At 41.4% G+C, this 23460-nt stretch overlaps 1 protein-coding gene across 10 annotated transcripts in view; it reads left to right on the forward strand.

The window, feature by feature from the left end:
- Positions 1–16103, forward strand: part of C901 — a 30206-nt gene extending 14103 nt beyond the window's left edge. For 9 of the 10 annotated variants that reach the window (XM_067784298.1, XM_067784296.1, XM_067784297.1 and 6 more), the window contains 5 exons: positions 179–337; positions 998–1189; positions 4654–4714; positions 4905–5035; positions 11305–16101. In XM_067784298.1, the coding sequence (XP_067640399.1) occupies positions 179–337; positions 998–1189; positions 4654–4714; positions 4905–5035; positions 11305–12404 (1643 nt within the window). In that variant the 3' untranslated portion in view covers positions 12405–16101. Of the gene's footprint in view, positions 1–178; positions 338–997; positions 1190–4653; positions 4715–4904; positions 5036–11304 lie in introns of all 10 variants that reach the window. The other variant, XR_010953072.1, reaches the window with a different exon arrangement.
- Positions 16104–23460: the final 7357 nt, after the last annotated feature.

Raw genomic sequence — 23460 nt, forward strand, 5'->3', positions numbered from 1 at the left:
AATTACTTCCATAAATGCGGCTTCTCTACCTCAATGGAATACAAATACAACAATAAACATGCAAGTTTAATATTTTATTTAGTTATTTATTTAAAAATCGAAATTTTTTCACTTTTCGACTTCAATGGCATGCGTTTGTAACAACAACAAAGAAATAAAATAAAAATCATTTTTGCAGGCTATTGTCAACGTCCGGACGAGTGTCGGTGTCGAATTGGCTATACTGGCGAGCTCTGTGAACGTTGTATACCATTACCGGGTTGTCAGCATGGATATTGCAATAAACCTTTCGAATGCATTTGTAAACCTGGATGGGATGGACTCTTTTGTACTGAGCGTAAGTTATCATACACAAAGTCAACCAACGAAAATATGTATTTCATGTTAAAAATAAATTCGTGCATAAATATGTACATTAGACCGGGTCGATTTAATAACCGATATCGCGCCATCGATTTTTTGATAGGATTTGGGCTCAGGAAAAAAAGTTCCACTACGCATGCCCAAAAAAAAAATTTTCGAACATTCGAAATTTTATTTTTTGTACTTTTTTCGACTTTGATTTTTAAGGTTTTTTTCTTGACCTACTAAAAAATTTTCAGGTTTTTGAAAAAAACAAAAATATTTTTTATCGCCAACGTTTTTAGCGGACATTTTTGGGTCGGACAGGGCATACATATGAAATTTTTTTTAGTAGGTCATGAAAAAACCCTTAAAAATCAAAGTCGAAAAAAGTTAAAAAAAATGAAGGTTCGCAGGATCGCAAATTATTTTTTTTTTGGGTACGCGTAGCGGAACTTTTTTCCCTGAGCCCTAATCCTTTGGAAAAATCGATGGGTGCGATATCGGTTAACTTTCGTCCATACAAATAGACCCACCCTAATGTGCTTACCTTTTTACACAAATAAACATACATGAAGTGTATGTAAATGCAAACACTCGTATCAATATTTTGATCTCTTCACAATTTACATGTTTTATTTTGGTTTGCTTTCAGCAACCTGCCGTTTGGGCTGTCATAGTACACGTGGCTACTGTGAGGCTCCCAATGAGTGCCGTTGTCGCCTTGGTTGGGCAGGGCGTACCTGTAGCGATTGTGCCGTTTTACCTGGCTGCCAACATGGTACATGTCAAAAACCACTCGAATGCAATTGCCTGCCGGGCTATACTGGACTATTATGCCAAACTGGTAGGTAAATGGTGTGAGAGGGTTTCTGTGTGGTTTGCGAGTGTATGTTGGACCAATTTGAAGAGAGAAATAATTGGAAATTGCCATAACTGAATAATTTAAAAGCCAACTTTGTTTCTGGTGTAGTACGCACTTTTACAAAAGCTGAAAACCCTTTTCTGAAGTGAGTTTGGGGTTTACGTTTTTGTAGAAAATATTGAGGTTTCCTTACAAGCTTCATACCAAATTATACAGAAAGTGGAGTGGAAAGGAGAAACATTAGAAAATAGCAGCCAGTATTGAGACAGGAAAGGAAGGTATCTTAACGATGAATTATTATGCAATATTGGGAGTGTAGAGGTGTTACTCCTCCATCGCAAATATTTCAAAAAGTTATACCATTATTTGCGGATTGGTGGTATATATTGGGAGGATTAGAGGGGGATGGGAAGAGAAAGAGGAAAAAGAAGACAAAATTTGAGTAGACTTGGTATGATCGAGGTGAGGAGTGAAGAAAATCCCCCAGCGCGTTGTGGGGCTTAGAATATACCCCGTAGGTGTGCCTGTCTTATGAGGTGAATAAAATACTCAAATGATTTAAGGAGATATGTGGCGCAACCCAACGTGGCGAATCCTTTTTCTTTAGGCTCTAGCAACCCCTGCAAAGGACCATCAGCATAGGTGACAAGCCCCAAAAACAACAACAGAAGAAAAGAAGGCAAATGTGAGCTGGAAAAAAGTCTACAATTGGAAAGAAGGAAGCAGAGCGAAAGGAGAAGATTGCAGGATTTGAGGAAGAAAAAGAGGGCTAGGGAACGATTGAGAACTAGAACTTGATTGCTTTGAAAATGTTTTGTTATTACTTCCTTTTCATTTAGTCGCCTCATGTTAGTCCGAAAGTTTAGGTACAAACTTGCAGGTTATTTTTAAGTTACCTCCCTTGTAGCAAGAGTCGTGAAGCTTGGAACCTGATTGAGAACAAGACGGCAATGCAATATGAGGAAAAAGCCATTAATAATTTGGGCCGAGAACGTGCTACTTAAAAAACACGTCTGAATTTGGTAACTTTTTGGTCGAGTTCTAAGTAATTTGCTTATCGGGAAATAGTGCCCTGAAACTTAGAGTCTTATTTAAATGCAACATTTGTGATAAAAAAAAATAAAGTCTTCGTCCATTCGCATAATATGGCCTAGCCAGCAACGCCTTTGTGTTTTTTTCGCTGAATATCGTCATATCTGCGTAAAGTTCATACAGCTCATCATTATACCTCCCTCGATACTCGCCGCGGGCATCACGGACAGGACCATTAATCTTCGGGAGAACTTTTCTTTCGATCACTCCAAGAGCCATCTCATCTTCTCTCAACACCGTCCATGATTCCGCGCCATACATCAGAACAGTTATGATGGGCGAATTGTAGAGCGTGATTTTTCGTCAAAAGAGAGCTTTAATTTTCAATTGCCTTTGTACCCTTCACATATTCGTGAGGATCAAACAGCTATAAGGTGGGACTGCTGATCAGCAACGTTGCGGCGCATACTTTTGAAAATATCGTTATGAGAAGCAGCTGTGGAAGTTGCCAACAACCGTCAAAATGCCATTGAGTGGTCTGGCTGCAATTCTTGGAAAGTGTACCAAAAATATTGAAGATATTAGTAGATCACTAACGCTGCGAAGATGCGATGAGGCGTGAACTACATTATGCTTTCAATGGGCTCTATTACAGGATGTGCAGCCCTGAAATTTTACATAATCAGACTTCGCATAAGCGACACTATTAGGACTGTAACTATGTTAAATATGTCTTTTCCAACATATGCAGCAGATCCCATATCCAAGTCGGGGATTGGATTCAATACCTTGTAATATAGTATCCTTTGCTTCTCACCGAAAGTGTTGAAGAGTTTTATTAATGTTGATGGCTCTTTTACGAATGTTGATCCGATTCGAACATTCCAGAAAATACCACCACTAAAGTATCACACAGACCATCTCGGAAACGATTTTATATGTACACGTTGAACCATCTAGGACATTTAATGCCCTCCTTCCTTGAGGTACTTCGAGTCACTAGAGCCTCGTCGGCTAAATAAACGGGATTACCCAGGGGTGCGTGAGGCTTAAAGGGTTGTTTAGCGCGGTTGAGAGGTATAGAACTGTCTCATTTGTGTTCTGCTCGAAGAATGGCCATTGTTGAATGATACTTTACGTTTTAGTTTTACTGAAATAGCACATCTTGGTGGGGCAAAAGCCCAAGTCTTTTCCACAAATGAGAAACATTTCAGCTTAACTTTTTAGTCTGAAAGAAAGCTGCATTCTTTCGAGATCTTAAATTAGAGGAAGTCTTTATCACACTGTAGAGCTAAGAATTTTCTGGTATCCGTGCTAAAGCTTTTTGGAAGTTCTCGGTATACACTATTAGGAGCAGTCTCAAAAAAGTATTCGGCCGGTTTAAACACTCCTTGGTAAGATGGTTCAACGGTTTTTTTTTTCTGTTTCCACATTTCGAAAAGGGAGCTAGCTTTGTTAGGTTATAGAAGACTTGAACGGTTCAGATGTCGTTTCATGCCGCCGCATGATGTCTTAAGGTCGCATGCATAATAGCTCGTGCTCTTCTTTGTAAGTCTTAAAATGTATTTGAAACCTAAATATATAATCTACTATATATTTGTGAAAGTATGTCTGTATGTATGTTTGGACCTGCAGCCTAAACCGCAGAATGGAATCGAACGAAATTTTGCTACGACATACCCTGAGTGCGTCAATCTATAGTAGGCTATATAAAAAAAGTTTTCGACAAGGGGGCGTGGCACCTCCCATACAACTGGAATTTTTCGTAGTCAATATATCTGAAAGTGTTAAGACTAGACGACTGAAATTATTGAGTGGTTATATGAGACAAATCCCTACCCCCTCCAGAAAAACTGGGTATAATGAAAAAGGGGGCGTGGCACCTCCCATACAACTGGAATTTTTCGTTGTAAATATATCTGAAAGTATTAAAGCTAGACGACTGAAATTAGGTGAGGAGGTATATAAGGCTAATCCCTACCCCCTCGGGAAAAATTGGGGATAGCGAAAAAGGGGCGTGGCATCTCCCACACAAATGGGGGTTGGGATTAGTCTAATATATTAGTCTATATAGTACTGCTTTTATTTATACCCGAACGACGTCGGGTACTCTGCTAGTAATAATAATAATAATTAAGCTGTCATCAATTTCTACACATTCCCTAATTTACTGTCTAACACTCTACTCTTTAACAAAATATGTTCTCTAAAGAAGTTTCTTCCCAGGCGTTATGCTCTGGAGCATTATATTGTATGACTCAACTGTTCGATATCAAATAACGTCTGCACAGTTGTTTGTATGTATGTGTGTGAGCTAATACTCCTACGTTGCACGTGTGCGTTTCTAAAATTTTTTTGGTTTTTTGTTATTTTTACTTTATTGGTTTTTGATTGTTTTCATTATTCTTGTTTAGCTATTTGTGCAAGTAGCTGTCACAAGCAGCGTGGTTATTGTGCCAAACCAGGCGAATGTCGGTAAGTTTACTCGAACTTGGTGTGTGGGTTGGTATCCACCATATACCACACGGCATATACCACACGGCACCCAAAGTGGCTTAAAAGTTGTACATATTGATTTACATGCAGTGATACCATGCCCAAGTTATGCTAGTTTTATAGTTGTTGTTTTTAAATGCTCTTTATTTTGCCTTTTTTTTATTGGCAGCTGTAAAGTTGGTTGGACAGGACCGAATTGTGATCAGTGCTTTCCATATCCTGGTTGTATGAATGGCGATTGTGAACGCCCATGGGAGTGTAATTGTAAACCCGGATGGGGTGGTATGCTATGTGATGAAAGTGAGTATAAATAGATTTAGTAAGTTTTATTCTTTTCATGTTCAGGTCAAAATTATTGTTCACTTTAAAAAAGCTTTAAGGCAACATTCAGACGTATCGCCACTTTTTGTGTTCCTACTGAATATGTTTCTCCCATAAAAGTCGTATGCCTAATGTAATCATACCTACTGTTTTAACAGGATTGCTTACTATAGAAATTTCTATCACTTGGACTAGAATAAGTTGATATAACTGAGCTGAAATGTTGATCAGCATGTTGTACGGTTAATAATAATAAGCACAAAGGATTACCCACCATATTCTGCCCAACCAAAAAGAGGAGCCCATCCGCATCACACGCGATATCAACCGAATATCCGTTATCCGATTGTCTTCAGTCGTCTTCGGGATAGTGCCTGACATTGAAATAGCAAATGTGCAACACTTTGCTCGTCAATGCTTGCAAGGATTGCTACGCAATGGCTCTTCTGGCTCCGAATTGCTCCCAACAACATCACTTTGGCTCCGGCTGGCTCCCAACAACAACCAAATCGATTTCAATAGGATGATATAAAGTAATTACAAGATGTTTTGAAATTCAAATTTTGAATTACGTTGATGCCGGCATGTCAAATAATCAAACTAATAGAACGAAAATCGATCAATATCCATTCACTCCTGTTGTTTAATTGTAGTTTGTTGCTAATTGTTGTTGCTTTAGCAGTGTAGTCTTGAGTGTTACTTATTTTATTTTTTGTTTCATATTGCGGTATGAATTCAATTTTGTTTAAATTATATATTATCATTCCGTTGAGGCAATTGTTGCAACTTTTATTGACGTTGTTGCCGTATGGTTCCGCTATTTTAAAACCCTTGAGCACTCGGAACTTAAAGAAGTACCACAAGTATTCACAAGCCTAGACTTACTTCTAAATGCATCTCACTGTAATCAGCATGATCATGTGAGATACAGCACAGTGCAAGTAAACGCTTGAGTTCATTTCATTGGTTAGATAATTGGTTACCTTCGTAAACTTCTCTACCAATTTATCACGATTTAAATTCAAGTATATTAATCTGTGATTGTAAACTATAAAAACAGCTGGTTGATAACTCGTTTGCGTCTAAAAGGTGTTTGGAGCAACCGCAAGCTTACGATCCGGAGACTAATGAAATTGGCATCGTCTCCAGGACAAGTGGTTAGTCCTATGCAGCTTTGCCTGTAGGACGAAGTCACAGAATCCATTTTCTACTTTTGGTTATTCTTATAGCTGATTCCTGAAGGTTTAAAAGTGTTTTTTTGATGCTGATGGTTCTTTGCCGGATATTCGCCTAATATATTTAGGAAAATAGAACCCTTAAAGTACTTGCCGGACCATCTGGGGAACGATTCGATACCACCACATTCTAGGTCATCCAACCCCCTCCTTTCGTGTAGAACTTGGGGTCGCCAGAGCTTTACCTACTAAAAGAACGCGATACGCTGCGTGAAGGTGAGGATGACAGTTGGTTTGCAGAAGCTATGATTAGTGCTGAGACCGCTTGATGGGATTGCTCTACAAAATCCCTTGAATCCCAGTGGGAAAATTCCACAGGCACGGATGATTGGCCATATTGCGCTTCCCAAGGCAGTCGGTTCTATGTACCGGAGCGACTCGGGATTTTTCCCGACCAAGGACTGTCATTTCAGTGTAACCCCATTTAATTTGTTTCGTCCCTCCCACAAATTGTCATCCTCCCAGCAGCTCCTTGCAGCAGGACTGCTCCATATTCTCTTGCTCCGGGAAGGTATCGAATCCAATCCGGGTCCGTCTCCTGACCCCGGTCCTGAGAAATGGTTTTGCTGCATCTGCCGGAAAAGAATCTTTTTAGGACGGTCATACTCTGTTCAGTGTGTCTCATGTAAGGGATGGTTGCATCGGACAGGTTGTTCTGGGCTTGATCCCAAAACCCGACGTCCACGTAACTTTTATAAATCTTTTGTGGCTCCTTGCTGTTCACGCCCAAGGGCGCCCCGTAGTCTACGTCTAAGCGCCCCCCCCCATTACCTTCCAGCAGCCCCGCTGCTCAGCAAGCCACAACAAGTACCCGCTGCTGCTCGCGCCTTACGGCGCCAACAACTCAAACAGCTGCTACCACTCATAACTACAATCTTCGTAGTAGAGTCGGAAGCAATGCTGAGCAACAGCCCCTGCCCCCGTCTTCTCCCCCCCCCCCCTCTTTTCCGGCAGCAATCGTGTAGGTCAGGGAAACAGACTCTTAGTCCCTACCTCCGTTTGCACCGTTTGCCAGCACAGAATATATATGTTTGCGACATCCGCCCAATGCAGCTCCTGCCTTGGGTGGTGCCACTTTCCTAGATGTTGTGGTCTCCGCGACGGCAACCCCTCGACGGGTTTCATCGCGCCATGTTGCCAGGTCGCAAACCCAAATCATCCGGGTACCCCAATGCTTGCCCAAGGACGCCCAGTCCCAGGGCCACAACAGCAATTGCGTCCTGGCCTTCCTCAACCCAGGCGTAGTTACCCGTCACTTACCCCCAGAGTGGTGACGTCTCCCCTCATGCACTTCAGAATTCTGCAGTTAAACTGTAATGGACTCACTGGGAAGATTACGAAGATAGTCAATTTCATGAAGCGGCACAACATCCGCATTGCTGCGATTCAAGAGACTAAACTCACAGCACGATCTGCATTGCAGACCTGCTCTGGGTATAATGTCCACAGAAAAGATCGCGAGAGCGGAAATGGAGGCGGCCTCGCGTTTATAATACACCACTCTGTGCAATATCACATATTTGATCCTGGCATCGACCGCAGGGACAACGTCTTAGAACGTCGAGGCCTATCTGTCCGGTCAAGCGATGCAAACCTAGAAATCATCAACATCTACATCCCCCCTGCCACATGTTGCCCCCGTGGATACCGCCCTAATATCAGAGCCTTACTCACTGGAAACAATCGCATTATTTTAGGCGACTTCAATGCCCATCATGATCTATGGCATTCAAATTTGCGGGCGGACAGTAGGGGCGAGATGTTGGCGGATCAAATAGAAGAAACGACGTTCTGCACAATAAACGGAGACGCCCCCACACGTATGGTAGGAAGCTGTCACAGTTCGCCAGATATCTCAATCGTGAGCGCAGAACTCGTAAACTGCGTCAACTGGCAGCCGATGGTATCATTGGCATCCGACCATCTGCCTATACTTGTTTCGCTCGAGCGTACCGCCGACTTCATCGTCACCGAAAAACGCACTTTCATAAACTTTAAAAAAGGAAAGTGGGAAGAATATAAATCCTTTACAGACAACCTCTTTGCTGCCCTCCCTATACCGACTGATGCCCGCCGAGGGGAGCGTGCCTTCCGCAAGGTCATTGAATACGCCTCGGCACGTTTCATTCCCGCCGGGAGAATTCCCGAAATCCGGCCCCACTTCCCGGCGGAGGCCGCAAACTTAGCGAGAGAACGTGACCTTATAAGGCAGCTTGATCCAGGCGACCCCCAAATAAGGGATATAAACTAACGCATCAGATTGCTTGTGGATGAACACAAGCGGGCGAAATGGGAGGAGCACCTAAGAGGTTGTAACCTCTCTACCGGTGTGGGTAAACTTTGGTCCACCGTAAAGTCCCTATCGAATCCGACTAAGCACAAAGGCAAAGTTTCCATCGCCTTTGGCGACAAAGTGCTGTCGGACGCGAAAAAATGCGCGAGCGCTTTCTGCCGACAATATATAATGCATCCTACGGTCGACAAAGATAGACGGAGAGCCAATAGACGCGCACATAAACACGAATTCAGCGCGTCACCAATCACCATCACCGCTAAAGAGGTTGAGGACGCCATTGGTCGTGCTAAACCATCCAAAGCAGTGGGCCCAGACGGCATAGCCATGCTGATGCTTAAAAACCTACAGAAAGAGGGGTTCAAATATTTAGCGCATGTCTTCAACCTGTCTCTTTCCACCTTTGTCATACCTGAGAAATGGAAAATGGCCAAGGTGGTCCCGCTACTAAAGCCTGGGAAACCAGCTAACGTAGGTGAGTCATATCGTCCGATATCTCTCCTATCGCCAGTGGCTAAGACGCTTGAAGCCATTTTGCTCCCTTATTTCCAAGCACATTTGCAGCTAGCCCCTCATCAGCATGGCTTCAGAAAACTCCATAGCACTACCACCGCGCTAAATGCCATTGGCACCCAGATAAATTGAGGTTTAAATCAAAACCCCCCACCATAGAACAGTGCTCGTAGCGCTAGACCTATCAAAAGCTCTTGATACGGTCAACCATGGCTCGTTACTGCAAGACCTGGAAGGGTCTACCCTTCCCCCATGTCTTAAAAGGTGGACCGCAAGTTATCTGGGTGGTCGGCAGGCATCGGTGCTATTTAGAAACGAAACATCAAATCCAAGGAGAATTAAACAGGGGGTGCCACAGGGTGGTGTCCTATCCCCACTTTTGTTTAATTTCTACATATCTAAGCTACCTTCACCACCGGAAGGAGTCACAATCGTTTCCTACGCCGATGACTGCACAGTAATGGCCACAGGCCCAGGCCCACAGATCGATGAGCTATGCAATAAAATAAACGGCTACCTCCCTGATCTCTCCAGTTTTTTCGCCTCGCGAAACCTGGCATTATCACCGACTAAATCTTCCGCGACCTTATTTACAACATGGACGTCCCAAATGTCGACCATTTTGAACATCCACGTCGATGGCTCTACGCTACCGACTGTCCTACACCCCAAAATATTGGGTGTGACGTTTGATTAGGATCTACATTTTGGTGAGCACGCAGCCGCAATTGTTCCGAGAATTCAGAGCCGTAACAAAATCCTCAAATCCCTTGCTGGCAGTACCTGGGGAAAAGATAAAGAAACGCTCATGACTACATACAAAGCAATTAGCCAGCCGATTACGTGCTACGCGTCACCCATATGGTCGCCAAGCCTAAAAATTACCCACTGGAAGAAGCTACAGGCCTGCCAAAATACTGCTCTCAGAAATGCCACGGGCTGCCTTCTTATATCCCCAGAACACCATCTACATAATGAGGCGAGAATACTCCCCATCAGGGAAAGAAACGAGATGCTGACCAAACAGTTCCTGTTGAATACCCAGAAACCTGGGCATCCCAACAGACATCTGATTGACGAGCCAGCACCGCCTAGGGGCTTAAGGAGTCATCTCCGTAAGCATTTTGAGGAAATACGGCATCTGAGAACCCAGCCTTGGTGAACTCCACAAACAGGCGTCGGACCTTTATGCCGGGAATTGCCCGGTGAACCCAGTACTCAAAGTAAAGTATCCAAAACTTGCGGAAGAGGAACGCATACTCCCCAGGGAAACGCGTGTCACTCTGGCTCAACTTCGTTCTGGATACTGTAACAGGTTAAACTCTTACCTATCCAGAATCAACCCCGACATACAAAATGTATGCCCCGCTTGCAATGTGTCCCCACATGACACCAACCATCTCTTTAATTGTAATGTGGAACCAACGCCTTTAACACCCCTTTCCCTATGGTCCACCCCTGTTGAAACAGCAAGTTTCCTTGGACTCCCGTTAGAGGATATTGATGACAGTTTGTGATCGGTCGCGTCTGTTAGGTGGGGCGAAGCACTGCTACAACAACAACATTGGCCATATTAACCGATACGCTCCTACCAGTTATTTCTTCTACTCTACAGCCTGTGAAAACTGATATTTTCATTCTCTCAGCGAGTTCACCATCTTTTCAGTGACTCTTCTTATTAAAGAATATGTACTAGGGAGATAAGTAGCATCTCTCGTAAACCAAGGGTATGCTAGGGCGCAGCTCCCAAAAAAATTCTCTTGAAATCACCAAAAGGCTCGACGGAGTCAAATAAAATATTTTACATGACAATCGACGTGTACCTAAATGTCACTTTACCGGAACATATCGAACGTCGAGCGAGGCTTTTAAACTTTCGTTCGTTGAACTGCATTCGTATTTGCCAAAAGCTCAACATATGTTCTCTCGACATCGTCCATGTTTCGATGTTATAGCCTTCAACGGTGACGTGGGTGCCAATGCGTTGAATCTTCCTTTCTGACAGCGAATACTTACTTCGCCTTGCTCTTGTTCAAAGCCAATTAAGTGAAGAAAAAATAAAATTATCTGCACTGCAGCCGTCCCAAAACAATTAATATATAATTAGCTTCCTCATGGACGAGGAAGAGTAAGAACTTTAACAACATTCACGCCCACATTATTAGCAGTTTTCATTTAACAATTTTTCTTCTCTTATCCATACACAGAGCTAACATACTGCGCTGAGCATCCGAATACCTGTGAAAATGGTGGGCGTTGTATATCATTCACCAAAGATGATGGCAGCTATCGATGTGAATGCAAACAAGGCTATTTGGGTAAAAATTGTGAGATTTTAGATGAATTTATGTTGACATCAACAGCAGCACCACGTATCACACCGCCACCAATGCCCGATTGGGAAGATGAAATAGAAAATAGTGCTAATGATGACGAGGAGGACGAGGAGGAAGATGGGAATGACCATAGTGGAGAATTAGATGGTGGCAATGCAAATCAAATGTCACAAAACAAAACAACACTACCATCACCAATAACTAACAATAGCACAGACATGTCAACTGCAACCATTAGACTGCCAACATCGACTCAACCACAATTCAATGGAGCAACGGTGTTATCTTCTGGCATCAACCTTAACAATTTGACGAATTTAAATGACATTAAATCCACATTGGCCAACAACAATTCGTATATTATTAAAACACCAGCTGTTACAATACAAACTGATGTTGCTGCACAAATGTCATCAACAAGAAATCTAACTGATGTATATCCGAGACCAACAGTCATCGAAGCAACAAAAGCAGCAACAAACAATTCTCATTTGAATTTAATTTATGCTTCATCAGTTGCTTTAAAGTCGTACAACAACTGTAGCGCACCATTGGCTAACTTTAAGGCAAATGCAAGCAACAGTAACCACACCACAACCGATAGCAAATGTTTATTTCAAAATCGAGAGGCGATTACCACAAACTCACCCGCTCATCTAATAGATATGCCTTCTAGTCCCAAACCAATACCATTGCATTTCCCACGACCAAGCAGTCCTCAGCAGCATACAGTCTTTGTTGAAAATTCAAATCTAGCAGCTCCTTCCGGTAATAATGTGACTAATGAAATTGGCTATATTGCTGCATATGAACAGTACAACAAGGATGATGACAATGATGATGATGATGATGACGATGACGACGATGATGACGAAGATGAAGATGACAATGATGAAGAAGAGGACGAAAATGCGGATGACTACGATGAAGACCAATTAATTCCAGATGTGCTGCTCAATAATGTTGCTTAGTTGATGTTGGCTCTTTGTCGGGTTTAGAGTTTCAATTATCCATCGAACGAAAAGCGCTCAATATCAATTAATTATACGTTTATGTGGATATTTTGCGAAAATAATACATATAAATACACATTAGGGTGGTCCTTATAAAAAAAAAAAAATTATAAATAGCGTAATATAAATCGCATAGTGGTCAAATCTCAGATTTGAATATATTCAGACTTCATAGGGTAATATTGGCTAGGTAGCCAAATTTATGTAACCCTGCACTCAAATCTATCGCAGACATTGGGGGATATCTCTCTCATTGTATACTGTTGCGAAGCAAATGGTCATCACGCTTCCGAAACCATGCAAAGCACAGCAACAACAAAGTTAAACGGATGCGATGAGAACGGCCCATGCTAATGCACTTAGTGCCTTGGTAGAAATTCCTTCCTCTTTTCCTCCCTATTCTAATAGAGAAAGAGATAACGCTTGATGCACTAAGATTACAAAATATTTCTGAGCTTAAGATCGAAACCTACATATTCAGTCTATGTGAGGTCTCTATTGACCGGCCAGTACAATCTAACATCGAAACCAGACAGTGTAAATGCCATATTGTAACTACGCTCATAATCTCAAAGAATTTCGAGGCGCCATTGTAGACAGAACTCTTTGGTAAACAAGTAATCTATATACTGACGGTGCCTCAAAGGTTTAGTGCGCAGATGCTTCAAAATTGATGACGGAAAAACGGGAGCTGGTGTCTATGTGCCGAATTTCAAGAAATCGATACCAATGTGATGCTAACCCATTAATTTTCAGCAGAAGTCCATGTAATAAGAGTATGCGATAGGGAACGTGTACGGAGAGGTTTATCCTCAAGGAGTATTCTAATTATGTGAGGAAGCCAAGCATGTTTGCGGACCTTGCAATGTTACATAAATACTTCTAAACCAGTGGATGAATGCATTTTAGTCCTAAATGATCTGGGAGCCAAAAACTAGATTTTGTTAGGATGGCCTCCAGGGCATCAGGAACAGGAAGGTAATGAATAGACAGACTATTTAGCCAGCAGCGTGCAATAACAGCATTTTTTATTTCAGAGCCCTCATGAGCCCTGGACTCATGAAGGCGCACGCTAGGGAAACAATAAGAAACTGGGAAACAAATCAGTTCAGCAAATACTGGATTGAATGCCCAGGGCAAAGCCAAGCCAAAGTTTTTATACTCCCAGAAACGAGCCTATCTACCAAACTTGTTAATCTAGGCAGAGAATCCTGCGAACTCTCACTGTCCCGTAGTCTACTAAGTAAGTTAAATCTATCGGATACACAAATCTGCCATACTTATGTGAGCTGGAGAATGAAACGCCGATTTACATTATCTGCAAATGCGTCGCTCTGACAAGGCAGATACTCCCCATCTAGGTGCCATGACTCTTAATCCCCTCGTGGTATGGATGATATAGACCGATCTTATCGTTAACTACTGTGCGACTCCCCTTAACCGTTTCCAATCTGTTCCGTAATTTTAGTGCGCTATTTTTGTGTTAAGTGTTGCTCTTTGATGGGTTGACACTGGAAAATATTATTTATTTGATATGCATATAAGCGGGGCTGTTCAAAAAAGTTTATATTCAAATGCAAATCATAATACATATACTAAATTATATGTATGTATACTGGAACTTTTTTTAATTGAGAATAAAAAATGTTTGAAGAATTTGATAGTTCCGTCTAGGAATAAATTTTGAATTTAAATTTTTCTCAGTGCTACAAAATTTTTTAAAAATTGTTTGTTGCCAATTTATAGTGTAAATTTGAATATCACATCGAAGTACCTTGGCTTCATATGGCAGTGCTTTTTCTTTGCACTTTCATATGAATCGAATTTAGATGTGAGGGAATATGGAAGCTCTATGAAATTTTTGTTTATATTCAAAGTGTGAATTTGTATCTGTGACTATTCAGGGTAAAACAAAAACAAAAGTGCTATAAGTGCATAGGGGTTGAGCAACTCTGCGTATAAGGACCACCTTAATGTACATACATTATATGTATATATGTACTATATATATAAAATATAAGGTGTTTATTATTAAATTAATTGCATATGATGTTAAGGCAAGTTTTAAGTTATAAAACTTTATTTCTACTTTTTTCACTCAGCTGTGTCTGAACAGACAGAGTATTTCAAATTTATTCACTCAGCGTTAAATTGCAACGGCATATGAATTGATAAATATATAGGATGTCACATCCAGAAAAGTATCAAATGACACCTCTACCCTTACATCTTCTCTTACATCCACATCTACATCTACATCTTACTTTAACGAAGTATACAGCTGGGTATATGAGTTCGGTCGCATCCGAACATAGATTTCTTTGCTTGTTGAAAATTAAATACAAATTACGATAAATTGCATTAAAGTAGAGATGTAAGTAATTATGATTATTTATTGAATTTATGTCACTCAAATATTAACACACATTTAAGTGTCATAACAAAACAAAACCCAGTTGAAATAAATTGTTTGCATACAGGATATATGTATGTATGCTAAATGCATGAAAAAGTATGTAAAAATCACAATTTTTGAACTGAAAACATATTTATTCATACAAAAATACGCTTTCTGTATTAGTACGTGAAAAACTATGAACAATTCATTGCTACCCGAGTGAAAAAAGTTTCAATGATCGTATGTTTGTAAAAATACACATATCTGAATTTTGTCTGCACGTATATAATTTAGGACGTTTTGATTTTTCTTTATTGTCTTTAAAATTTTATTCGTATTTACGAAATGTATGTACTTGAAACAATATTGGAATATATCGAGGAATAATGACGACCGCCGACAGTTTGACCCAAGATGCTTTGCCGTCATTGAACCAAGCTGACGGCTTCAACTGGCGTCATCTCCTATCATATCAATGTTATTGTTATTGTAATTACATATGTAGAATAAATTCCTATTGATGAATACCAGGATAGTCCTTTCGTACATTTGAAGCATAATTTTGGATATCTACATGCTTTTCTAGTGCGTATGTATGCATTCGGCATTACTACAACCATATGCATGCAGAAGTAGTACAAAGGGAGTAATAGAGTATGCAGTATGCTCTACATGTGGTAAAAAAAGATAAACGTGCATTTATACTGGTCACATAGCTCCAATTCATGCCACAATATATTGATGTTCCATGCATACATTTACAACTGAGAAGTTAAGTTATTCATTGATTTATTAAACAAAATAATTTGAAACAATTATTGCGAATTTTCTACTGGAAATGAAAGGGAAATTTAAAAATAGTTTCACCAGTGGCCGTTATCATTAAAATGATAGTTAATTGGTTTTGGGCGTCGTATAGAAATTAAGTGCTTCTTTCTTAGTTATAACTGGTTCTAAGTCGGAACACCAATGGAGATCTAATCCTACACCAACTGGTTCTCTCGACTCAGTTTAGGAAGACCTTCATGCTGAAAATTCTGTTATGGACAGAAGCACTTTTTACGTCAGACCGTACCAAGAGAAGCTCTTGAGCTTGTATTCGTTACGACACACCCAATTTGTCAAGCGTGAAGCTCTTTTTACTCAGCAATAAATTTTCGTCTAGGGAAAGAAAATTGGCACTGAAGATGGCACAACGTCAGACCAGATTTTCTCCAAACCACCAAACTAAATTTGACAAGGGACTATCCATTAAACCATCCCATGTACCCAGTCTCTGACTTAATCTAGCCAATCAATACCTCAATGCTTCCGCACAGAGGCACAGGACTGCATATTTTTCAGGTAAAAACTTAAATTTTCATTCAGATCACTATCTGCAAAAAAAATATATTTTACCTATTCTGATGACAACAGATTTGCATTTTCTGAACAACTCAATGAATAGGACTGCGAGTTGCGATAAAATTAATTTAAAACTTATTAAAAGCAGATAAATTGCATTTAAAGATGAAAGGGGAAAAATACGCGAATGCGACCATATGTTCATGACACAATTTTCACGCGTAACAATCACATGTACAAACAAATTAATGAAATGCGTTTATCTTGCTAAAGAACGCCAAATATGTAGCGGAAAACCTGGAAGCATTCATTTGAATAAACGAAAATGAAATTAAAATTGAAATTGCATTCATAAATAATTGTGTATAAGATGTTTTTTTTTTGTACTTTTGAACATCTTTCCTAAACTAAAATAATTTAGTGTTGATATTAGAGAAAAATTGAAAAGTTTACAAACGGCGATGGTTACTAAGACAATTTTTCTGAATTTCACTTCATCATCAGTTGCTTCTTGGGAGCTGAGTATCAATAACAAAACAATTGTATAAAGCAATATGAGCAAGACTCGCTAATTAAATACAGATGATAAAATAATTTAGTAAAAGGAAGAAAAGCTAGGGAAACCGAAACCGAAATCAGACTGGAATGATAACCGCGACCGAATCCGAAATTGAGATCTAAACCAGAACTGAAGTGAACGCAGAGCCAAAGCGAACCGAAAGCGAAAACTGAGCCGCATTGTTAGCGTTAACCAAACCCGAAAGCTCAATTACCATTTCATTGAAATTGGAAACCGGAACCGGAACAATGTAACCGAAAACGAAGTTTAAATGGGAATTGATCGGATACGAAATAGAAAAAACTGAATTGAAACCAACAAGCAGTCTTCATATTTAATACATTCAAAAACATAATATTTTAAAATTTATTTCAAAAACGCTCTATCTGGGCATAAATTCCATATATTTTAATGTGAGCTGGGGTGTTCTTCTGTAAACTCCTAAGATCGCGAGTTTTTGAAACATAATCAGATACACGGCGTTTTTAAATATTATTCAATTGGTAACCACATGAAGAATTTAAATCGTTTTCCCCTTTCAAGTGGAGTGGGACCGTTTTCTTCCTGTGTTTCCATAGGACCGCTGTGGGCTGGAGGAAAAAATATGCCCACGGTAGGTATACCGGTCGTAAAAGGCGACCATAATACCATGGGTACCCAATCCATGAGTAAGGTGTTTTACTCGAAAGATAGCAGGGTGCACGCGGGTATCTCCCTGTGGGACCCTTGGCAAGGTCTTTATAAATACTGCTACCGCGGGAGCAGGAGAAGCCAGTGTGATCTGATGCACTGCATCGAACAATGCTTTGTACTCAGGTCTCACCTCCTGTCCTGGGATGGCCCCCTTGTGGGAGCATCGCGGTGGTTGTGGTTTCAAATAAGATTTCACTTTATGACACGCTCTGAGTAGACTTGTTTTCCCTTGGGGCGTGCAAACCCAAGGGAATTCGGTCTATTTCTTGTCACAGTATACCCAAATTCATTGAGAAACTGACCCTGAGGGGCAGATGAAAGGTTGGTCACATCCCATAATTGTGGAAACCGAAGATACCGGAGAAAGATGGTGAAACACGGTTGAAAGATGGTGAAAGAAGAAACGTATGTCTATCGTTAGCCGAAAAACAATCGATAATTGTACGAGTGGGCCGGTGCTCATCTTGTTTTTTGAGATGTTTGAGGCTGCTTTAGACTGCGTAGCGAATAGGAGGCGTTCGCAGAATGGATGGCCACATCCAAAAATGTGGCAGATTTAACGATGTTAGATCACTGCAGTGTGGCAAGCTGCTGTTGCAAAGATATTGCTGAGGCGAAAAGCCCCCCAACACTGGTCTATGGTTGAAAAGGTTGGCCACAACCCTAAATTGTGGAATAAAACGGAACGTAATTGAAGAATAATGAAGAATAATGAAGAAGATTATACAACGAAGCGAGTTATTAGAAGTTGTATACCACAGTAGCAAATAACGATGAATATGTGGGCATATATAAAGCAGCAATTAATGCAGAACAAAGTTGCATAAAACTGAATAGAACGTTTAGCTGGGTTCAGTTGCAACATGATCATAAACGCACAAGTACCAGTACTCGCGGTGGAGTTGCCGTGCAACCGGGTGCCATTACCCGAAAATGGAAGAGTAGGGTGGATATTCCTCCTGATGGACTTGAACACCCCAGCTCACCGATTGGTACCAACTTGTTGGGCCGAAGATCAACGGACATTGATCTGTGTTTACACCGGAGGTAGGTCTACGGAGACAGGCACTCCTGTAAGCATTTATCGACTGTGTTTCCATAGGAGGTTTGCGATGAGAATTCTTTTTGGACGGAGTATCATCTTTCATTGGTAAACCATGAACTAAACGTGGCCTGTGTGTTTTAATTCCCTGCACTATGTTGATTCTGCATAAAGCTCGAAAAACTCATCATTAAATCTTCTTCGGTGCTCGCCATCGCCAACCTTTAGACTTTTCTTTGGAACACTATCAGAGCCTGTTCATTTGATTTTGTCATGGTCTACGTTTCTGAACCATATATTAGAACAGGTACGATAAGTGACTTGTACAGCAAGATTTTCGTTTGCCGAAACAGGATTTTACTTTTCAATTGCCTACTTAGTCCACAGAAGCCTTAAGTGGCAAATGTAAGTCTTCGCTGGATTTCTAGACTGGCGTTGTTGTTTGTGTTAATTCAGGTGCTTGGCATGATTGCCAAGATGCAAGTGCGCTGACCCTTTGCTTGATGACAGCAGGTACTTTGTTTTGTATTTATTCACCATCAAAGCCATCCTTTGCACTTTTTACTCAAGTTTGAAGTGTTTTAGCTAGTATAATTTTCAACAGCATCAAATCGAAGAATTCGCATGATAGGGAATCATCCTTTCTGAAACTTCGTTCAGTATTGAAGGGCTTGGAGTGGTCCTTCCCAATTCTGAATAAGCTGATGGTGTTGCTCAACGTTATTTTTTTGCATGAAGCCCAGATTCACACAAAGCAGCATATACCTGCTTTTAATGATGCCGAAGGTACTTTCATAATCGACGAAAAGATGATATATGCCAACTCTTTTTGTGCTGCATTTTCCAAAATTTGGCTATAGTGAAAAGCTGGTGGATGGTAGTTTCACCAGGTCTAAATCCGCACTGATAAGGTCCAATCTGTTGATTCACGATGAGCTTCAATCTTTCGTACAATACGCTTCACAGGACCTTATAATCAGTACCAAGAAGGCTGATTACGTCGGTCATGTACTCGTCCGACCATATTTTGAATAGAAGTTGATGCATGCACAAGGAAAGCTAGACGTCGAAAAGCTTCAATCAAAACAGACTGCCAATGATTTCGCAAATCGACTCTCACACCAGCTATCTGAGAGCACAACTCATCCTGAACGATTACAGAAACAGTGGGAGCATATCTCCAAAGCACTTCGTACTGCCGCCGAGGAAAAAATTTGTTACCGGCGGCCACGAAAAAACAACTGGTACGATGAAGAATGCCGCGTTGCAACCGAAAGAAAAGACGCTGCCTACAGGGCTACGTTAAAAGTGAGCGCGACAAGAGGAGTGTGTGAACGCTATCGTGAGTTCAAAAGGGAAGCGGGACGCCTTTTCAGGAAGAAAAAAGCAGAAGCAGAAAGGCGTGAGTGCGAGGAGCTTGAGCTGCTAGCCACCAGGAACAACGCCCGAAAATTTTACCAAAAAAAACGGTGACAGACGGAAGGATTTAAGACCGGGGCAAACTGCTTTGGGAACAAAAACGGCGACCTTGTAACTGATGTCCAGAGAGTTCTTAGATTATGGAGGGAATACTTCTCTGCTCTCCTAAATGGAGACAGCAATTCACCGCGCAGATATGAAGAACCCGATCCCGCAAACTGCAAAATGCACCAACTATCGTGGAATTAGCCTTCTTAATATCGCATATAAGGTCCTTTCAAGTGTATTGTGCGAAAGATTGAAGCCCACCGTGAACCGGCTGATTGGACTTTATCAGTGCGGCTTCAGACCTGGTAAATCTACCATCGACCAGATTTTCACAATGCGCCAAATCTTGGAAAAATCCCGTGAAAAGAGAATCGACACACATCACCTCTTCTTCGACTTTAAAGCCGCCTTCGACAGCAGCCTATATTCCGCTATCCCTCTCCGAGCCGTTCGAAACTAAACGAGGTTTCAGACAGGGTAACCCCCTATCGTGCGATTTCTTTAATTTGGTGCTGCAGAAAATTATACTAGCTGCAGAACTTAACCGCACTGGAACAATATAATATAAAAGCGTACAATTACTGGCATATGCTGATGACATTGATATCATCGGCCTAAACACCCGCGCTGTTAGTTCTGCTTACTCCAAAACGGGAAAAAGGAGCGGTAAAGATGGGTTTGATGGAGAATGAGGACAAAACAAAGTACCTGCTGTCATCGAGCAAAGAGTCAGCGCATATTCGTCTTGGCAACCACGCTACTGTTGGCAGCCATAATTTCGAAATAGTAAAAGACTTCGTTTATTTGGGAAACAGCATCAATACTAGCAACAACATCAGCACTGAAATCCAGCGAAGATTAAATTTTTCCAATAAATGCTACTTTGGACTAGGTAGGCAATTTAAAAGTAAAGTCCTCTCTCGGCGAACGAAAATCATACTCTACAAGTCACTTATCGTACCCGTCCTGCTATATTTGGCAGAAGCATGGACCATGACAACAGCAGATGAAGCGTCTTTGGGAGTGTTCGAGAGAAAAGTTCTTCGAAAGATTTATGGACCTCTACGCGTTGGCGATGGCGAGTACCGAAGAAGATTTAATGATGAGCTGTACGAGCTATACGCAGACATCAACATAGTCCAGCGAATTAAAATGCAGCGGCTGCGCTGGCTAGGCCATGTTATGCGAATGAAAGATGATGCTCCGGCCAAGAAAGTGTTTCTATCGGGACCCGCCTATGGAAGCAGAGGTAGAGGGCGGCCCCCACTCCGTTGGAAGGACCAGGTGGAAAACGATTTAAACTCCCTTGGTGTGACCAATTTGCGCCGGTTGGCGGAGCGAAGGAGCGACTGGCGCGCCTTGTTGGACGGCCATAACCATTTAGACGGTTAAGCGCCAATTAAGTAAGTAAGTAAGTGATGCATGCGCCTCACCAACTGCTCTCCTCCGTATTTTAATAGCTACGCAGCCAATCCCTCGGCGCCCGCGTCCTTGTTAATTTTTTAATCTAGTTATTGCTATTCTGACTTCGTCATAGTCAGGTTAAGGAACAATAATTACATCATTATCGATTGCGGGGTCGGGCTTCCATCTTCCGAGTTTTTGACACAATTTTCGAGCGTTATTCCTACTGACAGCTCAAGCTCCTCGTATGCACGCCTGTTTGCCTCTTCTTTCCTCTTCCTGCAAAGGCATCCCAATTCCCTTTTTAGCTCGCGGTAGTGTTCACACCCTCTTTTTGTGGTGTTCGCTTTAAAAGTTCTTTTTATCGGTTCAAACGTGGCATTATTTACCATATCAGTTATTTTTTCCTGGCGGCCACCGTGGTGTGATGGTAGCGTGCTCCGCCTATCACACCGTATGCCCTGGGTTCAACTCCCGAGCAAAGCAACATCAAAATTTTAGAAATAAGGTTTTTCAATTAGAAGAAAATTTTTCTAAGCGGGGTCGCCCCTCGGCAGTGTTTGGCAAGCGCTCCGGGTGTGTTTCTGCCATGAAAAGCTATCAGTGAAAACTCATCTGCCTTGCAGATGCCGTTCGGAGTCGGCATAAAACATGTAGGTCCCCTCCGGCCAATTTGTAGGGAAAATCAAGAGGAGCACGACGCAAATTGGAAGAGAAGCTCGGCCTTAGATCTCTTCGGAGGTTATCGCGCCTTACATTTATTTATTTATTTTATTTTTCCCTGGTCGCCGGTAAAACAATTTTTTTCTCGGCGACAGTGTGAAGGGCTGCTGCATTCCTTTAGCTTGATTTGTGCTATCATTGGAAGTTTGCTGCAATCCTTTCGACGTTTAATATTCCCTGTGTTTTTTGTCTCTTGCTTTTAATCGCGCAGAGGCGGGTATGTGTTTAGGCTGCGACAACATAGTGACCCGACTCGATGATAGGTTCTCGTATTGTACGTACATCTTAAATACGGAAGGTGTGCCGCTCGTCTTTCACAAGGTGGGCGATTTTGTTCCACCTATTTCGAAGCAGGGACAGCCATGTATGGATATATTTTTGTATGCGTAAGCCTGGTAATGGGCTATGACCATATTTTGTGCACCGGCAAAACGTTAAAGTCGCCCAGCGCGACTTTTATATCATAAAGGGAGCAGCCCTTTATGTGCGTTTCAAGCGCTCGAAGAATGCATCCTTCACCTCATCGTCCGTCGGTGCATGTTACAAAGTTTTGATTTTTCGGCGATAGCGGCGAGACGTTCGCCTACATGCATGAACGATAGTACTTCACGACGAAGTCTCTCTTACACTACGAATTTAACGCCCCCAACTAGCCCTTAAACGGATTATTTTGGAGTGGCCTAGCCAAGTTGTCGTCTTCTGACATAAGCACACCACTAAATGGATGTTCAGTGGCTACCCAGTGGATATTTGGACGCAAGCGACCGGCAGTAGTGAGCTGCTTGAACCGTATGGAAAAGAATTGTCCTATCCGATTTCCATTTCGGGTCCGGCTTCAGTTTTGTTATATAATCGTTCCTTTTTTCCCTCTTTTTCAATTTCAAATTTTTCTTTCTGTTATTCTTTTTTTATTATTTTACCCTTTAATTTCTTTCCTTGCCTTTTCTGGCCTTACCTTGGCTTCGCAACAGTGATGATAAACAAGAGCTTATAGTGTTTTCTTTTCTACACGAAAATGTCACCACTTTCAGGAGCAAATATTTTTTAGATTCTCACTTCGCCATGTGAAATTGTAGCTCACTTAAAATGTTCAGTGCCACCCTGCATGACTTGAAAATAACAAAAATTGCCAAAATGAAATGTCAAAATTTTGCATGCTTTATCGGGGCTGCTTTATCGTAGGTGATTTATGTTTGCTAGAAAGTGACAGATAGTATACTGTGTTTATATGTCAATGTGATTCATCATCTGATTGACAGGGCTGTTTTCTGCACCGTCATTGGCATCGAGGGCAAGTAATGTTGCTTTTTTGGCCATTTTTAGGGGTAGTTTGTTGAAAAAAGATAATGATGCCCGCTATTGAGGCTATGCTGATTTTACAACA

The sequence above is a fragment of the Eurosta solidaginis genome, chromosome 4 (assembly GCF_040869045.1).
Source record: "Eurosta solidaginis isolate ZX-2024a chromosome 4, ASM4086904v1, whole genome shotgun sequence".
In the NCBI taxonomy this organism is placed as follows: domain Eukaryota; kingdom Metazoa; phylum Arthropoda; class Insecta; order Diptera; family Tephritidae; genus Eurosta; species Eurosta solidaginis.